Below are 19,770 nucleotides of genomic sequence, written 5' to 3' on the forward strand. Positions count from 1 at the left end.
CACCAATCATCCTAACATGCATGTTTTTGGTCTGTGGGAGGAAACTGGAGAACCCGGAGAAAACCCACGCATGCACAGAGAGAATGTACAAGCTTGACCTAGAAAGGTTTGATCCGGTAACTTTCTTGCTGCGAGGCAACAGCTCTACCAACTATGCCACCATGTTGCCCTGCATTTGAGACACTTATTCTAAAAGATTAAAATGAAGTTCTATTGCAATGTGAATGATAAACAGTTTATACTTATTTTGTAGTTTATCCCACTAAGTGCACTCATAAACTTTGGCTATGGAACAAATACGATGGGGTTAAGAAGCACAATGGGGTTGGCTTCCTCAGGCTTATGCTGAGTTCCATTTACTTCCATTTAGTAAGATGGATCTGGCAGCACGGTGGCACAGCTGATAGAGCTGCTACCTCTCAGCGAGCAGGTCACCCCGGTTCAAATCCCGGCCAGGGGACTTTCTGGGTGAAGTTTGCATGCTCTCTCTGTGTATGCATGGGTTTTCTCCGGGTACTCCGGTTTTCTCCCACAGACCAAAACATGCATGTTAGACTGAATGGTAACTCTAAATTGTCCCTAGGTGTGAGTGAGAGAATGAATGGTTGTTTGTCTCGTTTGTGTCTATGTGTCCCTGTGATGGACTAGAGACCTGTCCAGGGTGTTCCCCGCCTCTTGCACAGTGTCTGCTGGTACTCATGAACCCCATGATCTGAAAAGGAAAAGGCAGGTAAAGATAATGGATGGATCTGGGAATAATATCAAACCTAACTTACAGTCAATTTAAAGTTACCAGTTAAAGCAGCACAGTGGCTCAGTTGGTAGAGCTGCTGCCTCTCAGCGAGAAGGTTGCCGGAATAAATCCCGGGCCGGGACATTTCTGGGTAGAGTTTGTATGTTCTCTCTGTGCATGTGTAGGTTTTCCATGGGTATTCTAGTTTCCTCCCACAGACCAAAAACATGCATTTTAAGCTGATTGGTAACTCTAAATGGTCCCTAGGTGTGAGTGAGAGTGAATGGTTGTTTTTCTCTATGTGTCTGTGATGGACTGGAGACCTGTTCAGGGTGTCCATCATCTCTTGCACAGTGACTGCTGGATATGGGCACCAGTGACCCCCATGACCCCAAAAAGGAAGAACCTGCTAAAGATAACTGATGGGTGGACAGTTAACTTAACATTCATGTTTCTGGTCAGTGGGAAGAAACCAGAGTACCTGGAGAAAACTCACACATGCATGGAGAGAACATGCAAACTCAGCTGGGATTTGATCCAACAACTTTCTTGGGTTAGAAGACTTAGGCGACAGCTCAACTCACCTTGCCACCATTCAATTTTCCAACTTGGAATTTTGCCCTATAGTACTAATAAAACACTTTAGTCTTGAGACAAAATGCTGACCTTTCTTTTCTTATGAGTGCAATCTTTTATCTAAAACCAATATTTAGAGATTTTTCTTTCTCAACATTTCGATCTTTGTCTGGAAAAATTATTTTGAGTTTAATCTCAACATTTGGATTTGAATCATAAACAAAAATAACTCCTCCTACCTAATTTATTTCTTCTGAATGACCCTGATACATCATTAAAAAATCTAAAAATAAAAATAAAAATAAAAACTAAAAGTCGCATTAGAAGAAATTTCAGTCAGAACATATGAGAAAAATATGAAAATACAAGTTTTGTGAAAACTTTGAAATGCTAAATGCTTATTTAAAACGAATGCCAAAGTGCGTCTGGGCTGAGCTGAAAGTGTAAAAAAAAAAATAAAAAAAAAAATTAATTTAAAAAAAAGTGTTAAAGATTAAAGAAGTCCGCGTGCTGTTAAGAAAGTGTTCTTGAAGGCGGTCAGAAGTAGTTCTTAGTTCTCGGTCCCCTGGCTCCGCCCCCTCTGCGCCGTGTGACAACAACAACTCATCCACGGAGCGGAGCTGCACTTTTCAGCTCATTTTCCTCCTGTCATTCCTCCTCCTATCTTTGATCATTGTCCCGCCGCCCCCCCTCCCCTCCTAAAAAATACCCCCTCAACTCAACACGCCTTTTTTTTCTTTTTTTTAAATTCCGCAGCTCTTTTTTTTTTTTTTTTGTTAAACTTCCCAACTTAACTGAGGAGCTAAACTCAGACGGATCTTTTCATTTAGCAGGCTGGGGCTTCTACTTTGAACTTGTCCCCCCCTCCTCCCGCAGTGACCATGGCCGTACCGGCTGCTCTCATCCCACCGAGCCCTCTCGTTCCGCCGCCTCCGATCTCCACTCCCTCCGCCACCACGTCCCCGCCGTCGACAACTTCATCCCCGTCCCCGTCCCTGGCCCCCCCGTCGGGTCCCGGACAGAACCTGTTCCGCTCGGAGCTCCTGGTTAACGCCAGCGGCGGCAGTCCGGGCATCCCGACCCCGAGCGCGGCTCTCCCCCCCGGCAAGCCGGTCTACTCGACCCCGTCGCCCGTCGAGAACATCCCGCAGAACAACGAGTGCAAGATGGTGGAGCTGCGCGGCGCCAAGGTGGCGTCGTTCACCGTGGACGGCTGCGAGCTCATCTGCCTCCCCCAGGCTTTCGACCTGTTCCTGAAGCACCTGGTCGGGGGGCTGCACACGGTCTACACCAAGCTCAAGCGGCTGGAGATCACGCCCGTGGTGTGCAACGTGGAGCAGGTCCGCATCCTCCGGGGGCTCGGCGCCATCCAGCCCGGGGTGAACCGCTGCAAGCTCATCTCCAGGAAGGACTTCGAGACGCTCTACAACGACTGCACCAACGCGAGGTACGTGGGGAGCGTGTTCAAATGTCCGCACGCGCTCTCGCTGCCGTGCGTAAAGGCGCACGAGCAAGCAAGGGGGAAGACATTTTTTCCTTCGCTACAGTTCTGCTTTACAGATAAATATGTGTTTTCATGTGATCCTTGTTGACGCGCATCTGTGTGCAGGAGTTGATGCACGCACAGGTTGAAGGAATGCGTGTGTGTGCGTGTGTTGGACTGAGAGAGACCCGCGCGCCTCTGGAGAAAAAAGAAAAAAAAAAAAAAAAGTTGAGAGAAAGTTTTTGACACGTGCGCTCCAAAGCTGTCACCGATTCCAAACAAATAAATCGATCGCAATCACTCTTTACTTTGACACGCTTGAATTATAATGCAAACATTTTTACAGAATAAATATTAGGCTTGATCGTCATTTTTAATTTTGTCAACTTTTTAAACGATGCGTTTTCATAAGTATGTGGTATGGATTATTTAAAGTTGCTGTTAGAAATGAGCGAACTTGTTTCTGAAGTACTCATTTATTACATTTCTGAAAGTGCCTTAGAATAATTCCACTCAAAGTGAAGGTAAATTAATTAGTCGTTCCTGCTGCAAACACAGAAACTCAGGTGATAAAACATGAAAACGAATGTGTTAAATTAAATTATTTCAACTCGATGCATTTTGAACTGGACTGATTTATGTGCAGATCAAAAACTGATTAAAAGCTGTTTTTATTGTCCCCTGTTGCTCTGCTCCGTCTCACAGGATGGGTCTGCTCGCTCAAATTTACCATCTCACCTGTCGCTATGATTGATTCCATATTGATCCCCTTACCTCGAAATGAGCTGGAAATGCAAACATGATAGAAAGGCTCCCATCAGTGTGTGTGTGTGTGTGTGTGTGTGTGTGTGTGTGTGTGTGTGTGTGTGTGTGTGTGTGTGTGGACAACACATAAACAAAGTCATTTTGAGTCACTTGGTTTAAAAGCGTATTTTTTCTTCTACAAAATCATCAGTGAGCGATTGCTCTCATAGGTGAGTCACAAAAGCATGTTTGAAACGTGCACACGGTTCAAGACACAACATTGTACACAAGTCGCTCTTTTGAGGAACTATTTTCTATCCTGAAGGTTTGTATGATCATACATTAATCCTCAATTTGTGTGTCAAAAACTGCAAAATAAATGAAACGGCTCAAGCAAAATCCTTTTGAGGACGATCGAGATTAATGTCCTTCGATTCCGAAGTGCGTTGTTCTTTGTTCTATCAGCAATTATTGTTTGTGTTTATTTTTAGACTTGATTTGAATCAGCCAGCAGCCTCACAGATCTGCATGCTGAGTGATGAAAGATGCTGCGGCTTCAAATTCCCATTTCAGCAGCAATTGTCTCAACAATTCACCTGTGCACTTTGGTGCTTAAGCATCATTTACATAAAGCATCCAGGGAGCTAACACCCCCCCCCCCCACTCCAGCTCTCACTCCGTCTTTCTGTCTTCCATAGAATGAGCTGTACGGTGTGGTGGCGTTGAGCTTCAGGTGACAAAGTATGTGGTTGAACTCTCTGGGTTGTCAATGGGGGGATGGCCAGCGATGGGGTTAAAGGATAATGCAGTACCTCGCGTCGCTTTAATGACGCTAAAGTGCTGGGCTATTACGGGCACACGGACAGGACTGTAATTGTCTCTGAAAGCAGCCAGGTTCTCCCGGTGCTGGGCTGAAATCAATCACTCAGACCCCGGCCTGCCTCGCCTCGCCTGCCTGCCCCATTTGGAGAATTACATCATTGAACAGCAAGGAAGCATCCGCTGGATAAAAGGCTTCTGCTGCTTAAAAACAGTTGATTTTATTTGCAGGGATGTGCGCTTTGCTCTGGTCTGTCGCTGGAGCTGCTGCTGACTAAATGAGCGTTTTGAGGAAACAGGACGCAGGTTGTCCTGGAGCTTAAAACAAGTCTCCAAAGTTGGATTTTTCCTAAGTTACAGATAAAACATATCAGAGTTCACTGGTTTACCCGGCTCGGGTTCCACAACACCAGCCTGCTGCCTCGGATAGTGGAGCTTTTCATCCATTACCACTATGTCACCGTTCTTTTTTATATACAGTGGCACAGTGATAACAATGAAGTGCATAATACTCCCCATACAATGGCTCTTACTATTTCACATGCACCCCCCCTCCCCTGCCCTGCATGCTGTCTATTGTGTTAAAACAACACCGGTCTCCATTTTGCACCCAGTGTGAATGTGAATAGCATCACAGAGCTGCGCCGCTGCAACCTGCTGTTTGGCTTCTGATGTGGACACGAACAACAAAACTGTTTCTGCCGTTCTGCTTATTTGAGCACAAACATTCAAACTGTACAGTCTGGATGCTATACGGGTTGTTTGTTGTTTGTGTTTGTTTCTTTTAAATTACATTTTCCTTGTGGAATTTGTTGTTAATAAACAGTTTGAACTGCTTGCTAATCATAAAGAATGTAATAATCAACCATTTTACTTTCTCAATTACTCTAATGCCATATTACCAGTGTTGGTTCTTGCTCTCAACTGATCCAGTTTCAGGACCCCCCCCCCCCACACACACACACACCCAACACACACCTTACATTATGACTGTGGCCCTCCAGGAGCCCTCCAGGAGCCCTGTGTTCCAGCTACTTGTTTTCCTTTTCATTTTCCCTGCGGTGGGATGAAAAAGGTTCTTATTGCTGCGTGACACTTGAACTCTCTGAAAGGTTATTATAACACGGTGGAGGTGATGGGGGAGGAGGAGGGGGGGGGGGGTGTTGCGGCGTGGAGATATCACATATCACTCATTGGCCTGCTTTGTGCGAGCCGTGCTATCTGATGCTGGGGTGCAGAAATACAGCAGTTAATTGACAATCATTGTCTACCCCTGAAGGTTAACCACACGCCCCAGACAACGTCCCACCTCTGGGAACGGCTCGGCTTTTCACTTACATGCCCTCCTTAAATAGATTTCAGCTCGTTTCAGTCAAACGGGATCCCGCTCCTGGAACAGGTGACAGGTCGTTGCAGAAACTCTTTCTCTTTAACAAATGTATATAATTGATGCTGAAGTGACAGGGAGCGTTACGCGAGCTCTCACCTCTCTTGTTCCTACTTCAGGAGTGTTTATGCCTAAACACACATATTTGCAAATGACGGTAATTGTTTTGTTTAGCGCTCAGTGTGAGCTGCCACCGAGGGTGCCAGCTTGTCTCTCTCTCCTCCTCCTCCTCCGCTGCCGAGCTCTCTTATAATATATTTGTTTTCTACAAGGCACGGATGTGTTTACAGGTACTCAGGGGAGATTTCTGGATTCCATTCAAATCATTCCCAGTCAGAGTGGGTGCTAAGATACCCGTCACCCGGCAACCGCATCCAAGAGGGAGCTCGGGCGATAATAACTTCAAAAACAGAGTGACAGATGCCTGATTAGAGAAGGAGAGAGGGGAGGAGAGATGAAGATAGGCAGAAAAGGAGCGAGAGATAATGGTACACAAAGCTGTTTAAAATCCAAATCTATTGAAGCACTTTCTCAAAAGCCAAATTGGCTCTTATATTGTTTGTTGTTTCTTTACTGAAGTAAGAAAAAAAAAAAGAAGCATTTTTTTCTCCTTATTTTAATCCTTCAGTGAGGACCTGCTAAATTTCATTAGGTACAGTACATGTGCTCAAGTCAACTGTGCAGTTGGCAGATGGTGGCAAGGTGTTTTTTTTCTTTGTGAACAGTCTCCTTGAAAATCAGAGCTGTTTTACTGACTTGACATTCACTGAGCTGGATAAAAAATAAGAAATTTAAACACTTTTTTGTGGGGGATTCAGGAGAGGAAGTCCATAAATTAGCTCAATTAACAAGCATTTCTTTTAGTATCATGTTTCCTGCAATTTTTTTATTTATTTTTTCTTAAATGAAGCAGCCGAGCCAGGACTGATTAAAAGCACAGATTTCACTTGTTAGAGCGGCTTTGTTTGACACCGTCTAATGTCATTTGTAGATTTGGAGGCTATTTGCATGGCAGAGAGGCCCGTATTGTTAATTTGCCTCTTGGATGCATTAGTTGTCCACGCTCCTATTTGCATGGCTTTACTGGATCTGCAGAAGTGATTGATTTGCCAATTAATTCCTTTGCTAAATGAAATGCTTTAAAAACCTCACATTAAAGCCAAGCTTCTTCCTCGCTGATCACCACATATTAAATTATGCATTTTTATTTTACAAAGGTCACTTATTCTGTCAGATTTTAAACTGTTGACAGTCTTTCCAACGTGAGTCATGTTACACAGACTTGTTGAGTGATCGTTACCTGCTGGTTTTACGCTTGAGAGTGGCTACCTGACAGATGTTAGGCCCGTTCTCTTTCCTCAGATGGAGCCCTTCCCCTCCACCCCGTCGTCTTACAGCACATGTACAGAGCATGGCGGAAGTCACCGACGCTTGTACCAGGATGTTAAACGCTACTGACAGAAGTTAGAAGGAGCAGATGAGATTTCCTGATTGGAGAAGGAATGCAGGCCCTTGCTGGGCTCTGTCTAATATGGTCACATAGAGAAATTGATTTTCCTCAGAAATTAATTAATTTTTCATATAGCCCAGAGCTGGAGTTTAAAAAAGAGTGCGTACTTGCTGGTATCCTATTTTCTGTCCTTTTTAAAAAATTATTGCCTAATCATATTAATACTTTTGCCCCAAGGATGAAAAGATAATTGTACAAATGCATTTGGAAATATGTATCACTGAGTATTTATGATTAAATTATGCAAATAACTCGGCTCCCATCCTTCGTGGGCACAGATTGTCTAATTAGGATTGATATGGCGAATAGATGTTGGGGAATCTGAATACAAGCATGTCCAAAGAGCAGAAAATTGAAAATGACAAGGCTGGAATCCTTAAAAAGTGTGTTGGGTTTTTTTTTTTTCCCGCCCCCCCCCCCTCCTCCCCTTCTCTGTCTAATTCAGCGTAGCTGTATCAGGAGTTAATTTTCCCCAGCTTCATTTCTCGTCTGAGCTGACAGGAAAAGGAATCCATCAGGGAAGCGGTCTCAGATGGGATTCCACAAATTTCCTCTTCTTGTTTTTTTCTTACCCTCCCTCCCCCCCCCCCCCTCTTAATTTTCACTGAGACTATCAGGGATGAATCTTCTCCTGAGTAAACATGCAGATGTTATTCCTCCAGTGTCAGTGTTTTTGGAGCTTTTTGCTGAATACAAAGGTCTCCTCCTTAATAATTGAAGTATACGATAAAAGGAATGTCATCCAACAAAACGCCTTTTTGTACAAAGTACTTGTGGAATTTCAGTGAAGTAAAGCCCAAACTAACTACCCCCCCCCCCCACACACACACTATTTATCTGAAAATAGGGGCATGCTGTGCACAAACAATACCCCTATGCTTTTTCATCAGGAATACATTTATTTTTATTCAAGCTTATTATAAAATGAAGAACTAAAAAATTAGAGTTTACAACGTGTATCCCCACTGAAGCGTCTTCTTTATGAATAAAAATGTCAACATTAATATAGAAACGATCAAAATCAGGTTCCTTTCATTGCAATGCCATTTAAAGTCTAACGTATTTTCCGCCGCACATGTCGCACCACCCTATGAGTCGCATCAGTCCAAATATATTTAATAAAGTGGAAAAATCCATAAATATGTCACTTGGCCGTGTAAGTCGCATCTATTATGCGTCACAGTTGACAACCCGGAAATGTGTGCCAGTGTTGTGCCAAAAATGGATTGACTACCAAATGGCGTCCGCGAGAGTGTGCACGGGAGAACTTTATCAAGAATTTAACAAGAGTAACACTTAAAAACAATTATTTGTTTGCTCAAAATTATAGTAAAGGTGTGGCTCAGTTGAACTTTTCCTTAATAAATGCACTTTGACGGTCAAATCATCTGCATTTTCAAAAGCATGCGCTGCCTCGGTGCTCCGGGAGCGTGCTCTGAGGGAGGAAATCGGGAAGGAGAAACACTGCACATTTCTTTGAAATTTAACAAGATAAGCACCTTAAACAATTATATGTTTTCTCAACATTATAGTAAAGGTGTGTCTCAGTTGAACTTTTGTTTAATAAATGCACTTCAATGGTCAAATTAGCTGTATTTCACTGGGACAGTGCAGCGAAGTGAAGCTGATTTGACGGTTGCTCCAAGCGAGCTGGATGAAGATGGCAGCCTATGGCAAGCCAAATGTGTCATTAATAGCCACTTTTATCTATTACATGACACAACAACATGTCATACTATTTGAGTGCCATCTAGTGGCTGAAAATGGTAGTGTTCAATATTTTCAGTCAGAATGAATGAAAATGGTCATATCTCAGCCAAAACTTGGTTTATAAATATGGGAAAAATAATCCATAAATACGTTGCTTCAGCATATATGTCATAGGGCATGTAAATTATGCAAAAAAGTGACTCACAGGTTGAAAAATACAGTAGTTTAAACTCCTGTTGGGTCAGAAGAAACACAGACACAGCAGCAGATCCACTCCGGTCTGATCCAGGCCTTACATGTAACTGGACAACAGCCATGTTCCTCACTGGGCTCAATGGGGCATCGAAGAAAATAAACTCTGGAAACAGGGACGACATGACAATTCTATCCAGTCTTTCTTCTTCTTTCTCTGTTATGCTTCAGATGAACGGCACAGCACTGGAACAGCTCCAGTGCCTCCAACGGTATCTATTAAAGGGCTGATTGTTATCTAATCTTTACCTGGTGCTGGCTGGCAAAGCCCTAAAGCTAATGACACTTGAAACTAACAGCACACTCTACAGTGGTTCAAAGCATCTGCTCAGCCAATATCTCCAGATGAAAAACCAAGAAAACAGCCCCACAGCCATTTATGAGAATCAGAACTGACTTATGCAAGTTGTTGCATTGAATTGAAACCACTGACAAAGAAGCCTGAATGGCATGTCTGTCTTTGGAGTTTTAACAATTCTTGTTATTGCAGCAAATTAGGCAATAAATCATCCTGATATAAAGCTACAGATCTGACTGGTTGTTATAGTAAGGGAGCAATGGTTGATAATTAGGATGATAATAATTAATAGTTTAAAAAATCTTTAAGTTTGCAATCCAAATGACAGCTGGCAAAAAAAAAGCTTTTCTTCATTAATAAATATATAGGTCATTGCTGAAAAACATATCCTACAACACCAATTGAAGTTTGACATTGATTGTCAGATTGCTCCAGATCTGTCTTTCAAATGAGTTGAAAAAAAAAAAAGTATAATTTAGCGAGCTAAAGCTCAGTGAAAATCAAACCATTATTCTTTAGGTTGTCTTCAGCTTATTGTTTCATTAGTTTGAAAATCATGTAAAGATACATTTTTTGAGGTATAAAGTCTTAAAAACCCAACAACGAAAGAACATTTAAGAAAAAGCATTGTTGATGCAAATATTATTTTATCACACTCATCATAATGAGGGCTAATTTAAACAACTGCTTTAGCATTTTATTTCAGATTTTGCTTGAAAAATGACTTTCTGAGAAAAGACTGAAGACTTTCAGTGACTCATAGTCTACTTGTCGTGAGTTGTTGTTCAAAACCCTTTGGTGGATCAGAGGCTTCGGGTACACACGCTAACTCTGCTAGCTTGGGACAAGAGTCCAGTGGATCACAGCACAATCCTGACTTTAGTTTACACTTTATAATCCTTTCAAAATAAAAGTCTGACAACAGAAACAGAGTAGAATCACTTCAAATTTATTATGTATTTCTTTTATTTGTATTTAGATTTTTTGTTGGTAAGAAGTTGCCCCCATCTGGAATAGCACTGGGTGTTTAGGAAGCAACTGATGCTGTACCACTGCCTTGTGACAGTGTTAACGTGTCACCAGCTACCAGTTAGAAAGAAAGTTTTTTTTGTCAAATGTTAGTCTCATTAATTGTTCTAATTTATATATTTTAGCCCCTCCTAAATATTCCAAATCACAGCTAATTTTCTAAGATTCTCTTCAACATGAAATAAAAATATTCACAGCATCTGCTGTTTTAAGCAGAGTTGCTGTTAAACACATTATATATTTTAAACAGAATAATTTCAGATGCTTGTTGTTCACAGTGAACCTGGAAGCTCACTCAGGTTTGTAGTTCTTGGTTTTATCCATAAGGAGCCACACCTTGAGTTGCTTTGTGCTGGCACACCTGTAGATGTTATGAACCAGGTATCAATATCACCAGGTCAACACATTTTCATCTAACACTGACGTCTCCTTTTTCCTTTTACCCTCTCTCTCTCTCTTTGCCTTCTCTGTCTCCCTGCAAGCCAAGTGAGAATATCAGCGGGAGGTTTTTTTTATTGGTTGCAGTGCTTGAGTTTCTCTCCTCGTAGACTCAAATATCACCGTCTCCCTGATGTTTCTTTAAAATCGCCTGTGCCACCACTCACTGTGGCGCCTGGCTATTATTACCCTCCTCTTAAAGAGTGACAGTCGGGCCCTTGGAGATGTGACACAAACCTCTGTGGATGGAGGTGTAGTGCTGCGTCAATCCCATGCTCGCAGCCAATCAGATATCAGGAAACTCACTGGACGCCTGGCACACTTTAATATCAGCAGAATAGAACAGCATGTTTTAGCACTTCAATATCATAATTTACCTTTACTTGAAGGCAGAATAATAGATGTTAAAACTCAAAACTTGAAGACTAAAACAGATTCTTCTTACAATTTAATTTATGAATGTGCCAAATCTACGGAAAGCCTTGTTTTGTTACTTTAAACTCCTTTAAACTCAACAGTAGTTCAAAAATTACAGTGAGACTTGAGCACAATAAATCTGGATACAGTATCAAAGCTGCTTTTAGCTGAAATACTCTGTCTACATACATCGCTTCATGTAACTTTTCTGTCTGCACCATGTGCGTGTGTTCAGTTGTGCACAAGTGGTCGCTCAGTGAGGACCAGTAAGTGTGAGTGTGAACCAGAGAGACAGACGCCCTCGCCCAGCTTCACATATGAATGGTCTTGTGTGAAAAGGATGAATTGAGTCAAGCTGACATAGCATGCCAATAAGCTTTGTCTCATTTCCAATGCTGTATTCATTTGTGCCACAGAGAGATTTATTGCATGATTGACAATTATGAGAGGGTGACCTAGTTCTTTGTGATGGAACAAAAATGGTTTTCATCAGTTGCCTTTGCTTTTTTTTTTTTTTTTTTGCTTTGTCTGTGCTTATGTGACACTGCTGGGAAAAGAAAGGGAGGGATAGCATCCCTGCAACGAGATACATTTTAAAAGATCCGCCCCCAAACTATTGAAGTTGGTGCATTTCTCTGGTAATAGCTTCATATATTTTGCATAGAATCACATCATCCGGTATGTCTGTCGCATAGGAAGAGAATAAAAAAATAAATTTCCTACTCCATTAAACAATGTGAGCTGTCCAAATGGATCACGTTAAAGGGACATTTTTACAAATGCTTCTCAGTATCTAACTTTGTGTGGAAGTAAAAAAAAAGAGAAAAAAAAGTACTATCATTTTCTACCACTGCTTAATGTACTGTAATATTGCCTGTATTATTTCTGTTTCTTGATCACTCAAATCCCAAATCCACTCATCCCCTTCTTACGGTTGTGACTGTCAGGAAAGGTCTTCATTTGTGCCATACATTTCCCCGATTCCTTTATTTCTCTACGGTTCATCCTACCTGCCTATTAGTTGTGTGTTTGTCAGTGTGCGGCTGTGCGAGTGTGTGAGAGCGCCCAGTCAAGCTTAGATTACTACGACGGTGAAGAGGGAAGTCTCCGCTCCTCCTGGGACTCCTGCTTGACTGGCCCCACAAATGATACAAGCCAGGGTTTAGTTGGGAGTTAATATCCTGCAAAATTGTCCTGCACAGCCTCGGCAGAATGTGGATGATTAAATGACACAACCATATCAAAAACATTTTTCTCAGACTAGTGGCTGTTAAGTGTTGCGCCGGTGCAGCTCGTCTTCCAAGGTTACCATTAAAAAGAAAGGAATATTCAGTGGGAAGTGGTTGTCATTGAGCTGTGATTGTGTGTGTGTGTTTGTATAGCTGCTTTAGATGTTTCAAATAATGCCTTGTTCAAGTGGTAATAATATCTCAATAGGATTTCAGGGTCTCACTGAGAGGTTTGGTAGAAGGTTGAGAGGACATATGCTAATTGTGCCTGAGAAGACTTGTCTCTCTCTGAAACATATCCCACTAGAGTTTTCCACTTATTCACTGGATGCCAGACTTCCCCTAGCGACAAAAAAAAGCTTGAGGCTCCAAAGTGATCCATTTTATCCCTTCTTTTTCAAAGGATGCATTGCTTTGTTTTAACCTCAGCAGGAAAGGAGATGAAAGGCAGCGTAAAAAAGCCCAAAGGTCTTTCAGTAGTTATCAAATGGCCTTTCACTCCTGACCTTTAAGATGCCACAGTAAGGTCTGTAGACAATACCAGAAATTTGGATAGAATTTCAGAGATCAAACACCTTTTCATATGGCTTTATGTGCACTAAGAAGAACCTTTCACAGTACATCACTTAAGCATTGAGAAGATTAAAAAGCATCTACTGTATTTGGAGAAGTATATATTTTTTACAAGCATCTGCACTGATCAAATGTTTTGAAACTTACATCCATTTATTCATCCATTATCTTTACTCGCTTCTTCCTTTTCGGGTTGTGGGGATCACTGGTGCTCATATCCAGCAGTCACTGTGCGAGTGGTGGGGGACACCCTGAGCAGGTTTTCAGTCCATCACAGGGATGCATAGAGACAAATGAGACAACAATTCACCCTCTCACTGACATCTAGGGACAATTTAGAGTCACCAATGAGCCTAACATGCATGTTTTTGGTCTGTGGGAGGAAACCGGAGTACTCGGAAAAAACCCACGCGTGCACCCAGAGAACATGCAAACTCCACCTAGAAAGGCCCCCGGCTGGGATTTGATCTGGCGACCTTCTCGTTGAGAGGCAACAGCTCTTTCAACTGAGCCACTGTGCTGCCCTTGAAACTTAGATTTTTGTATTTATTTCCAAGATTTTATCTGATGTAGCATGCCACAAGATTCGTGATTCTAAGTCATATTGCTGCTTTCTTAACATTTATATTTGATGTGCTCTTACTGTATACCTAAATTATAAAGCTTTAATTTACACAAACATATTAATATAATCACCATCGGTATGGCGATTAAGGCACATCTTCTAACTGCTGGTTCCATGTGTGATGTGGGAGGTTCAAGTTTAACTTATTTGAAATGACAATCTCCTTGCAGTTTACTGACAGACCTATAATATCCAGCAGCCTGTTTTTTCTCCTATCACATCAACAGACGGGCTGACTACAAACCAGACTAATCATGCTCTTAGATGGTAGAATGTTATCGGGATTCTTGATGGCACACAGCATTCCTGTCATTCTCAACATTCTGTGGAGGGGCACTCACAGTCTCAAGCTTGGAGTGTCAGTGCCTGCGGACCCTAAAGGGCTCTGTGTGTGAGACCTAGTCAGGGCCTGCTGGGCCAGGCCTGTTGACAGTTCCTTGGCACTGTTGTCTCAGTTGGAATACATCAAGTTTGAGCAACAGTGTGGCTGTGGATGAAGGCTGTCTGATCAGCAGAGAGAAACAGATTCGGAGATTAAGATTCACCCGAGGGTCACTGTGTTCCCAGCAAAGGCCTGAGCCTTATGGCCCTAACATTGTTAAAAGGAAAGGTCAGGTCCACCATCCAGGCTGAGCCCATTAAATGACCTGCACAACTTCTTCCTGGAAACCTGACTATGCTTTCTCTTAACTACAGAGCAGGGGGAGCTTTGAACAGCTGAGGTCAGCCATATCCTAATGTGAACTGAAGACCTGAGTTAATTGAAATACATATTACTGTATACTCATGTGGAGGCATTGTTGTCATGCTTCTTCATAAAACTGCACTGCAATTTCATAGTGCGTATTTCATTGTTCAGAGTGTCTCTAATTGTTTCACAGAGCCCTCCAGTTGGTGTATTTTACACTATTTGCAGTGAGCGGCAGGAGGTTTGCTGACAGATCCTACCAGTGTCGAACAAATCCTCACATTTATATCCTCTCAGTGCTAAACGCTTATGTACGGCATTCATAAGGTCGTCTGAGCCCCGGCACACTCCCATAAGTCTCTGTTAGCTGCGGTGATGGCTGGTGTCAGGGATATCTGCCGAATGAAAGGAAACACAGGCAGATAGCGTTTGATCCGTGATGGAGATGAGTCCACATAGGAGTAGAGCCAGTGATTAATAACGGTGCACCTGGGTAAAAAGGATGTCATCCTCTGGACGTCTAATGAAAGCTCTTGAACATATCTGCAAGAGGCGATATGTTGACAGTAGATGATGCAAATGAGGCTAAATGTGAGAGGAAACCTGAAATGAATCACCCTGTCGTTTCTTTGGCGTTTGTGCGCACTCGTGTGTGTGTGTGTGTGTATGTGTGTGTGCTCAGACTATACAGCGAGCCATTTGCTCCGTACAAAGCTCGGTTTGACACTCTCCCTCCTTTGTCTCAAACTGCTAACTGTATTTAATTTCACATCTTATCGGGCCTTGCTTTGTCTGTCTGTGGGTCTCTGCACAGTGGAGGCGACCCCCGGAGATAAACTCTGTCAGACTCTGGGGTGATTTATTAAATTCTGATTTCTGTGAAGGACTTTGATGTCGAGGGAGGTGGGAGGAGTGTGTGTATGTGAGAGTGTGTATAGGGGGGTGTTTAGAAAATATGTCGCAGGTGTCTCTGCCAGCTTCGGGCACTGTTCTCTCTCCATTACCGACATTGTTAGGTATAGAGAGGCAGGAGAAAAGAGAGAAGTAGGAATCTATGCTGAATTTCCTGTCTTTGTTGTGGCAGTGGGCTTGTTTTTCCCCTGCTGTTCCTGGTCAGAACAGCAGTATCACATCCTTCATGTTTGGACTGGAGATAGCAAACAGTGTCTGGAACATGGGTTTCACCGAGGGCTCGACCCACCTTTGATTATAGTTTTGTGCTAATCTTCAGTGGAACACCTGATTGCTACCCTCCATACAAATCTATTAGAAAAAAGCTCCTTTGGCCTTATCCACCTCTACCCCTCTATAGATTTAAATAAAGCCACATGTCAAGACTTGTGACGCTTTCTGGTGATTTCAGCAAATCTCACGGGGCACTTATTACCAAATCTGCTCTCAACGCTTCAGTTTGAAATATTTCCACATTAAGCACGGTCAATTGTAACTATGCCAAAGCTCAAAATGTTAATTTTAATATCATTTTATTCAACTCAAATGCATCAGCTCCTCCCTCTCGAAACCCACTTTACATTTTTCTTTCATATCACCTTTATCTAAATTGATGTGTTATCGTACGTGGATCTCGAAGGAGAAGGATCAAATGACTGGCTGTCAGTGGTGCATGGGAAACTATGTTTTTGAACATAATTTAGTCCTTTGCGTTATAAAACGGAGCAAAGCCACAGGGTGCTTTTTGTACGACCCTTCCGTTTTTGAGAGGATTGTTGCTAAACTGGGTTCAGAGCTTTTAAAAAGGTATTTGTTGCTTCCTCTTATATCTCTAAAGCAGGTTGATCAAAAGGTAATATGAGTGAGGGTGCTGCTGCCTCTTGTCTTCTGCGCATCACTTTCCAAAGGGCCCTTTATCCAGCACAAGACTTCGATTCACAATAGCGATTAGTGTATGGTAGGGGTGCACCGATTACAGTTTTCTGGCTGATCACCAATCTCAAAAAGCCTGACCTGCCGATTCCAACTTTGGCCGATGCTTATTTTGTTTCATAAGCGACACTGTCAGGTGTTTTAAGGTCACAATGCATCTTCAATTTTCCAGTCTTGTTTTATGGAAAAACACACCCTTGAACAATATCTTAGAAACAATACAAACTTGTTTTAACTGGCCATGAGGTAGTGCTCTGAAATATAAATGAAGTTTAGACAATTTTTTGTTAAAACTACAAAAAATCTGTAAAATTGGTTTCTCAAGTAAGTATTGGCCGATCCCCGATCACCCAAAATTAAGGAAATCGGGGTCGATAAGCCAATTTATCGTGCACTCCCAGTGTATGGTTAGGTGTTGTAGATCCTGTGTGTTTAGTTGTTGCTTGCGTGGAAGAAGTTAGTAGACTTGACTGGAGTGTGTGGGTGTGTGTGGGTGCGGGGGGGGTTGCGATGCGTGAAGGGGACTTCCTCTTGTCTTAGATGGTTAACTATAGAAAGTCGGGCTGAACACATATATCAAACTGCACAGACGTGTGAATGCACAACTGCCCACATGCACCAGTGCTATATCAAATGGTTTAACACAACCCCCCCCCCCCCCCCCATTTTTGTTTTCAAATCAGGGCCTCTCCCACTCTGAGGGTAGAGCTACTAAATCACACCTGGAAGATGAGTTTCCAGAGACAGAAACGCAACCCTATTTGTACTTCTCAGAAACAAAACACTCAGAACTCACCAGCGCCACCATGGAAAAAAAACAACCCCATCTCACTTTAAACACGGACAGAGTTTGTTTGACTCAGTGTGCAAACCCAGCTCAGCAGGTTTGATTGAGCGATGCTGGGGATCTTAGGCCCGACTCCTCTGATACCTACATCTCCCCATCTCCATTGTTCTCTGCAAGTCAGCATCTTTTGTCTTTGCCACTGATTTGTCTTTTGATCTGTGCGAGTGATTTATCTGCATGGAATCGTTTTTCTCTCTGTTCCCCCTCAGGAAATTTGGAATGAGGCTGGCCTAACCTTGCCAGGGCCAAACAAAAAGGCTGAGAGCTGATCTCATGTATTTTGATGCTGTTTGTAAAAACGACACAGCCAAGACTTTGAGAGATGAAAAAAAAACGAGAGAGAGAGAAAATAAACAAAAGCGACCAGGTAGTGTCAGATGTTTGGATTTCACCTCCAGCACACTTTCTATTTGACAGTGGTGTGTTTCTGAAACTCTAAATGATTCAGTGGTATTAAATAGATGTAAGTGGACACTTCTTATGAACAATCCTTGCAAAAATCCTATGAGAACATAAGCTCTGCTTGTTGCAACTTAAATACTCAGGTAAGGCTGATAGAAGGGGTCTGTCTTCAAACTGCACCAACTTTTTCTGTTTGCCTGATTAAAATAAACACCTGAGTTTTGTTGTGGGGGGTATTGGAGTTGACAACCCTGAGGGGATTAGAGCTGTTTTCCTAGTGAGTTTCTTTTTCTTTCTTTTTTTTTCCACCCGCCCTCATGTGCAGCTGTTAGAGCCTACTCCCTCCTCCTGCCAGCTGCCAGAGAGAAAGAGACAGAGAGACACTTGCAGAAAGAAAAAAGAGAGAAAAGGAAAGAGCAGCTCAGTGAGAGGGAAAGGTAGGAGGTAGACAAGTGAGGGTGTGTGTAGTGTGTGTGTTGGTGGTGGTGGTGGTGGTGGTGGTGGTGGGGGGGGGGGTAGTAGTAAACGCAACCACTCAACACCTGCTGCCCCGTGAAGAGAAAAGGTGTGCGCAGTAAAAAGGGGGGGATAGGTGGTTAGGGAGAGGCGACACAAGCACAAAAGGCTGAGAATGTGATAATGTGGGAGTGAGGTCTGTGAAAAACAAAGATTACAGGGGAGGCAGGTGTGTGTCGGGGGGAGTATGCAGGTAGGCTACAGTATCTCGTGCTGAACATTTGGCATTCAAAGTGCTCCCTTATGCGTAAAGCAAGGGTATCTTTAGTGCTAATCTGAGGAAAATATAAATAGATGTTTGTTCCAGGGTCAGGAGTCTCATTGCGCCAGATGTTTACGCGCTTTGATCAACATTGTTTTTTGGGCCGGGGCCCTGCCGTGTTTGACTGAGATCTCGCAGATAGGAAATTTTTCCTCAGCAACGCTAATTATTTTTCCATCGCCACTCCGTCACCGGCTAGGACTGTTCACGTCCACATTGGCCATCCAGGCAGCAAACAGAACACGTAGCTCTAAAGAGAGAGCACATGCTGTTTGCACAACAATGCTTTACAGATAGCGCTCTTTCTTCAACAGCGCACTTCTGATTTGAACAAATCCTGCAACATGATCAGACATGACTGATAAGATCTACAGTTGTACTTTCCATGTTATTTTGAAGCTTTTATAACCAATAAGAATGGGTGTTTTTCCAGGACAATTGTGTGCCGAGTCCCCTCCACGCTTTCCTTTCCGTTAGGGACCATATTGTCAATTGGTTGACATTGTCTAAACAAGAAATAATAAAACTAATTAAAGAAATGTCCCTGTGAAATCTTGATAAGACTGAGGATTTTCCCTCTCTGTCTGCTCTTCCTCTCACTGTGCTCTGTTAGGAGACTTGCCACAGGCTTGTCTGAGCAGAGGAAGTTATGAAACTTGTACTGCCATATCATTTGCACAAGGAAGTTTCAGCCTTGTTCCTCTGGCTCTGTTGACTGGAGTCCATAAAACAGCTTTATTAAAAATGACACGATTCCACTCAGTATTTGCTCAGCGGCTGCTCATCTAGATTAGGTCACATGTTGCTGTGTTGTGTGGCCAACAATAGCCGGAGTTTATGACAGATAGCAGCTGTCTGGGCTGACTGCGCCGTGATAACATATTGCATACTGTACATCTCTAAATCTGCTGCCTTCCCATCGAGATAATATGCTTCTGTTTTCAACAGAAAACTGTCTCAGCCACAATTCAAAAGCACGTCAGCACTGTTCCAATTTCCTGTAACCAACTGCACACGATAGTAAATCATGAAGTCGAAGTGACACTGCAAACGCTCTAACTCGAGGTTTGGTTCAGAAAAATTGATGCAACGATAGTAGTTTGTATTGCACAAGTGTATTGCTTGAGTTAAATACATCAGTGAGGCAATAGGTTTCTGTTACTCAACCAAAAGCATTGTTTCAGCTCAACATAAAGGCCTAAAGATAACACAAAGTGTCTCCGATGAAGGTTTCGGAGTGCCTGTGTGTGCATGCCCACTGATGTATAACACCACTCCACAGAGGGAACGCAGCAAAGGAGGGGTGAGCAGCCAGAATTATGTTATGGCTGCCTCCTGTTTAGCTTTT

The 19,770-nt window shown here is 42.7% G+C and overlaps 1 protein-coding gene across 6 annotated transcripts in view; it reads left to right on the plus strand.

The window, feature by feature from the left end:
- Nucleotides 1-1,876: 1,876 nt before the first annotated feature.
- The window catches only part of dachd (dachshund d), a 142,178-nt gene continuing 124,284 nt past the window's right edge, over nt 1,877-19,770 (plus strand). For 4 of the 6 annotated variants that reach the window (XM_037687061.1, XM_037687059.1, XM_037687060.1 and 1 more), the window contains exon 1: nt 1,877-2,756. In XM_037687061.1, coding sequence (XP_037542989.1) covers nt 2,191-2,756 — 566 coding nt within the window. In that variant the 5' untranslated portion in view covers nt 1,877-2,190. The remainder of the gene's footprint in view (nt 2,757-19,770) is intronic. The other 2 variants (XM_037687058.1, XM_037687063.1) reach the window with 2 other exon arrangements.

Source organism: Nematolebias whitei, chromosome 13 (genome assembly GCF_014905685.2).
Source record: "Nematolebias whitei isolate Nwh7 chromosome 13, NemWhi1, whole genome shotgun sequence".
NCBI lineage: Eukaryota > Metazoa > Chordata > Actinopteri > Cyprinodontiformes > Rivulidae > Nematolebias > Nematolebias whitei.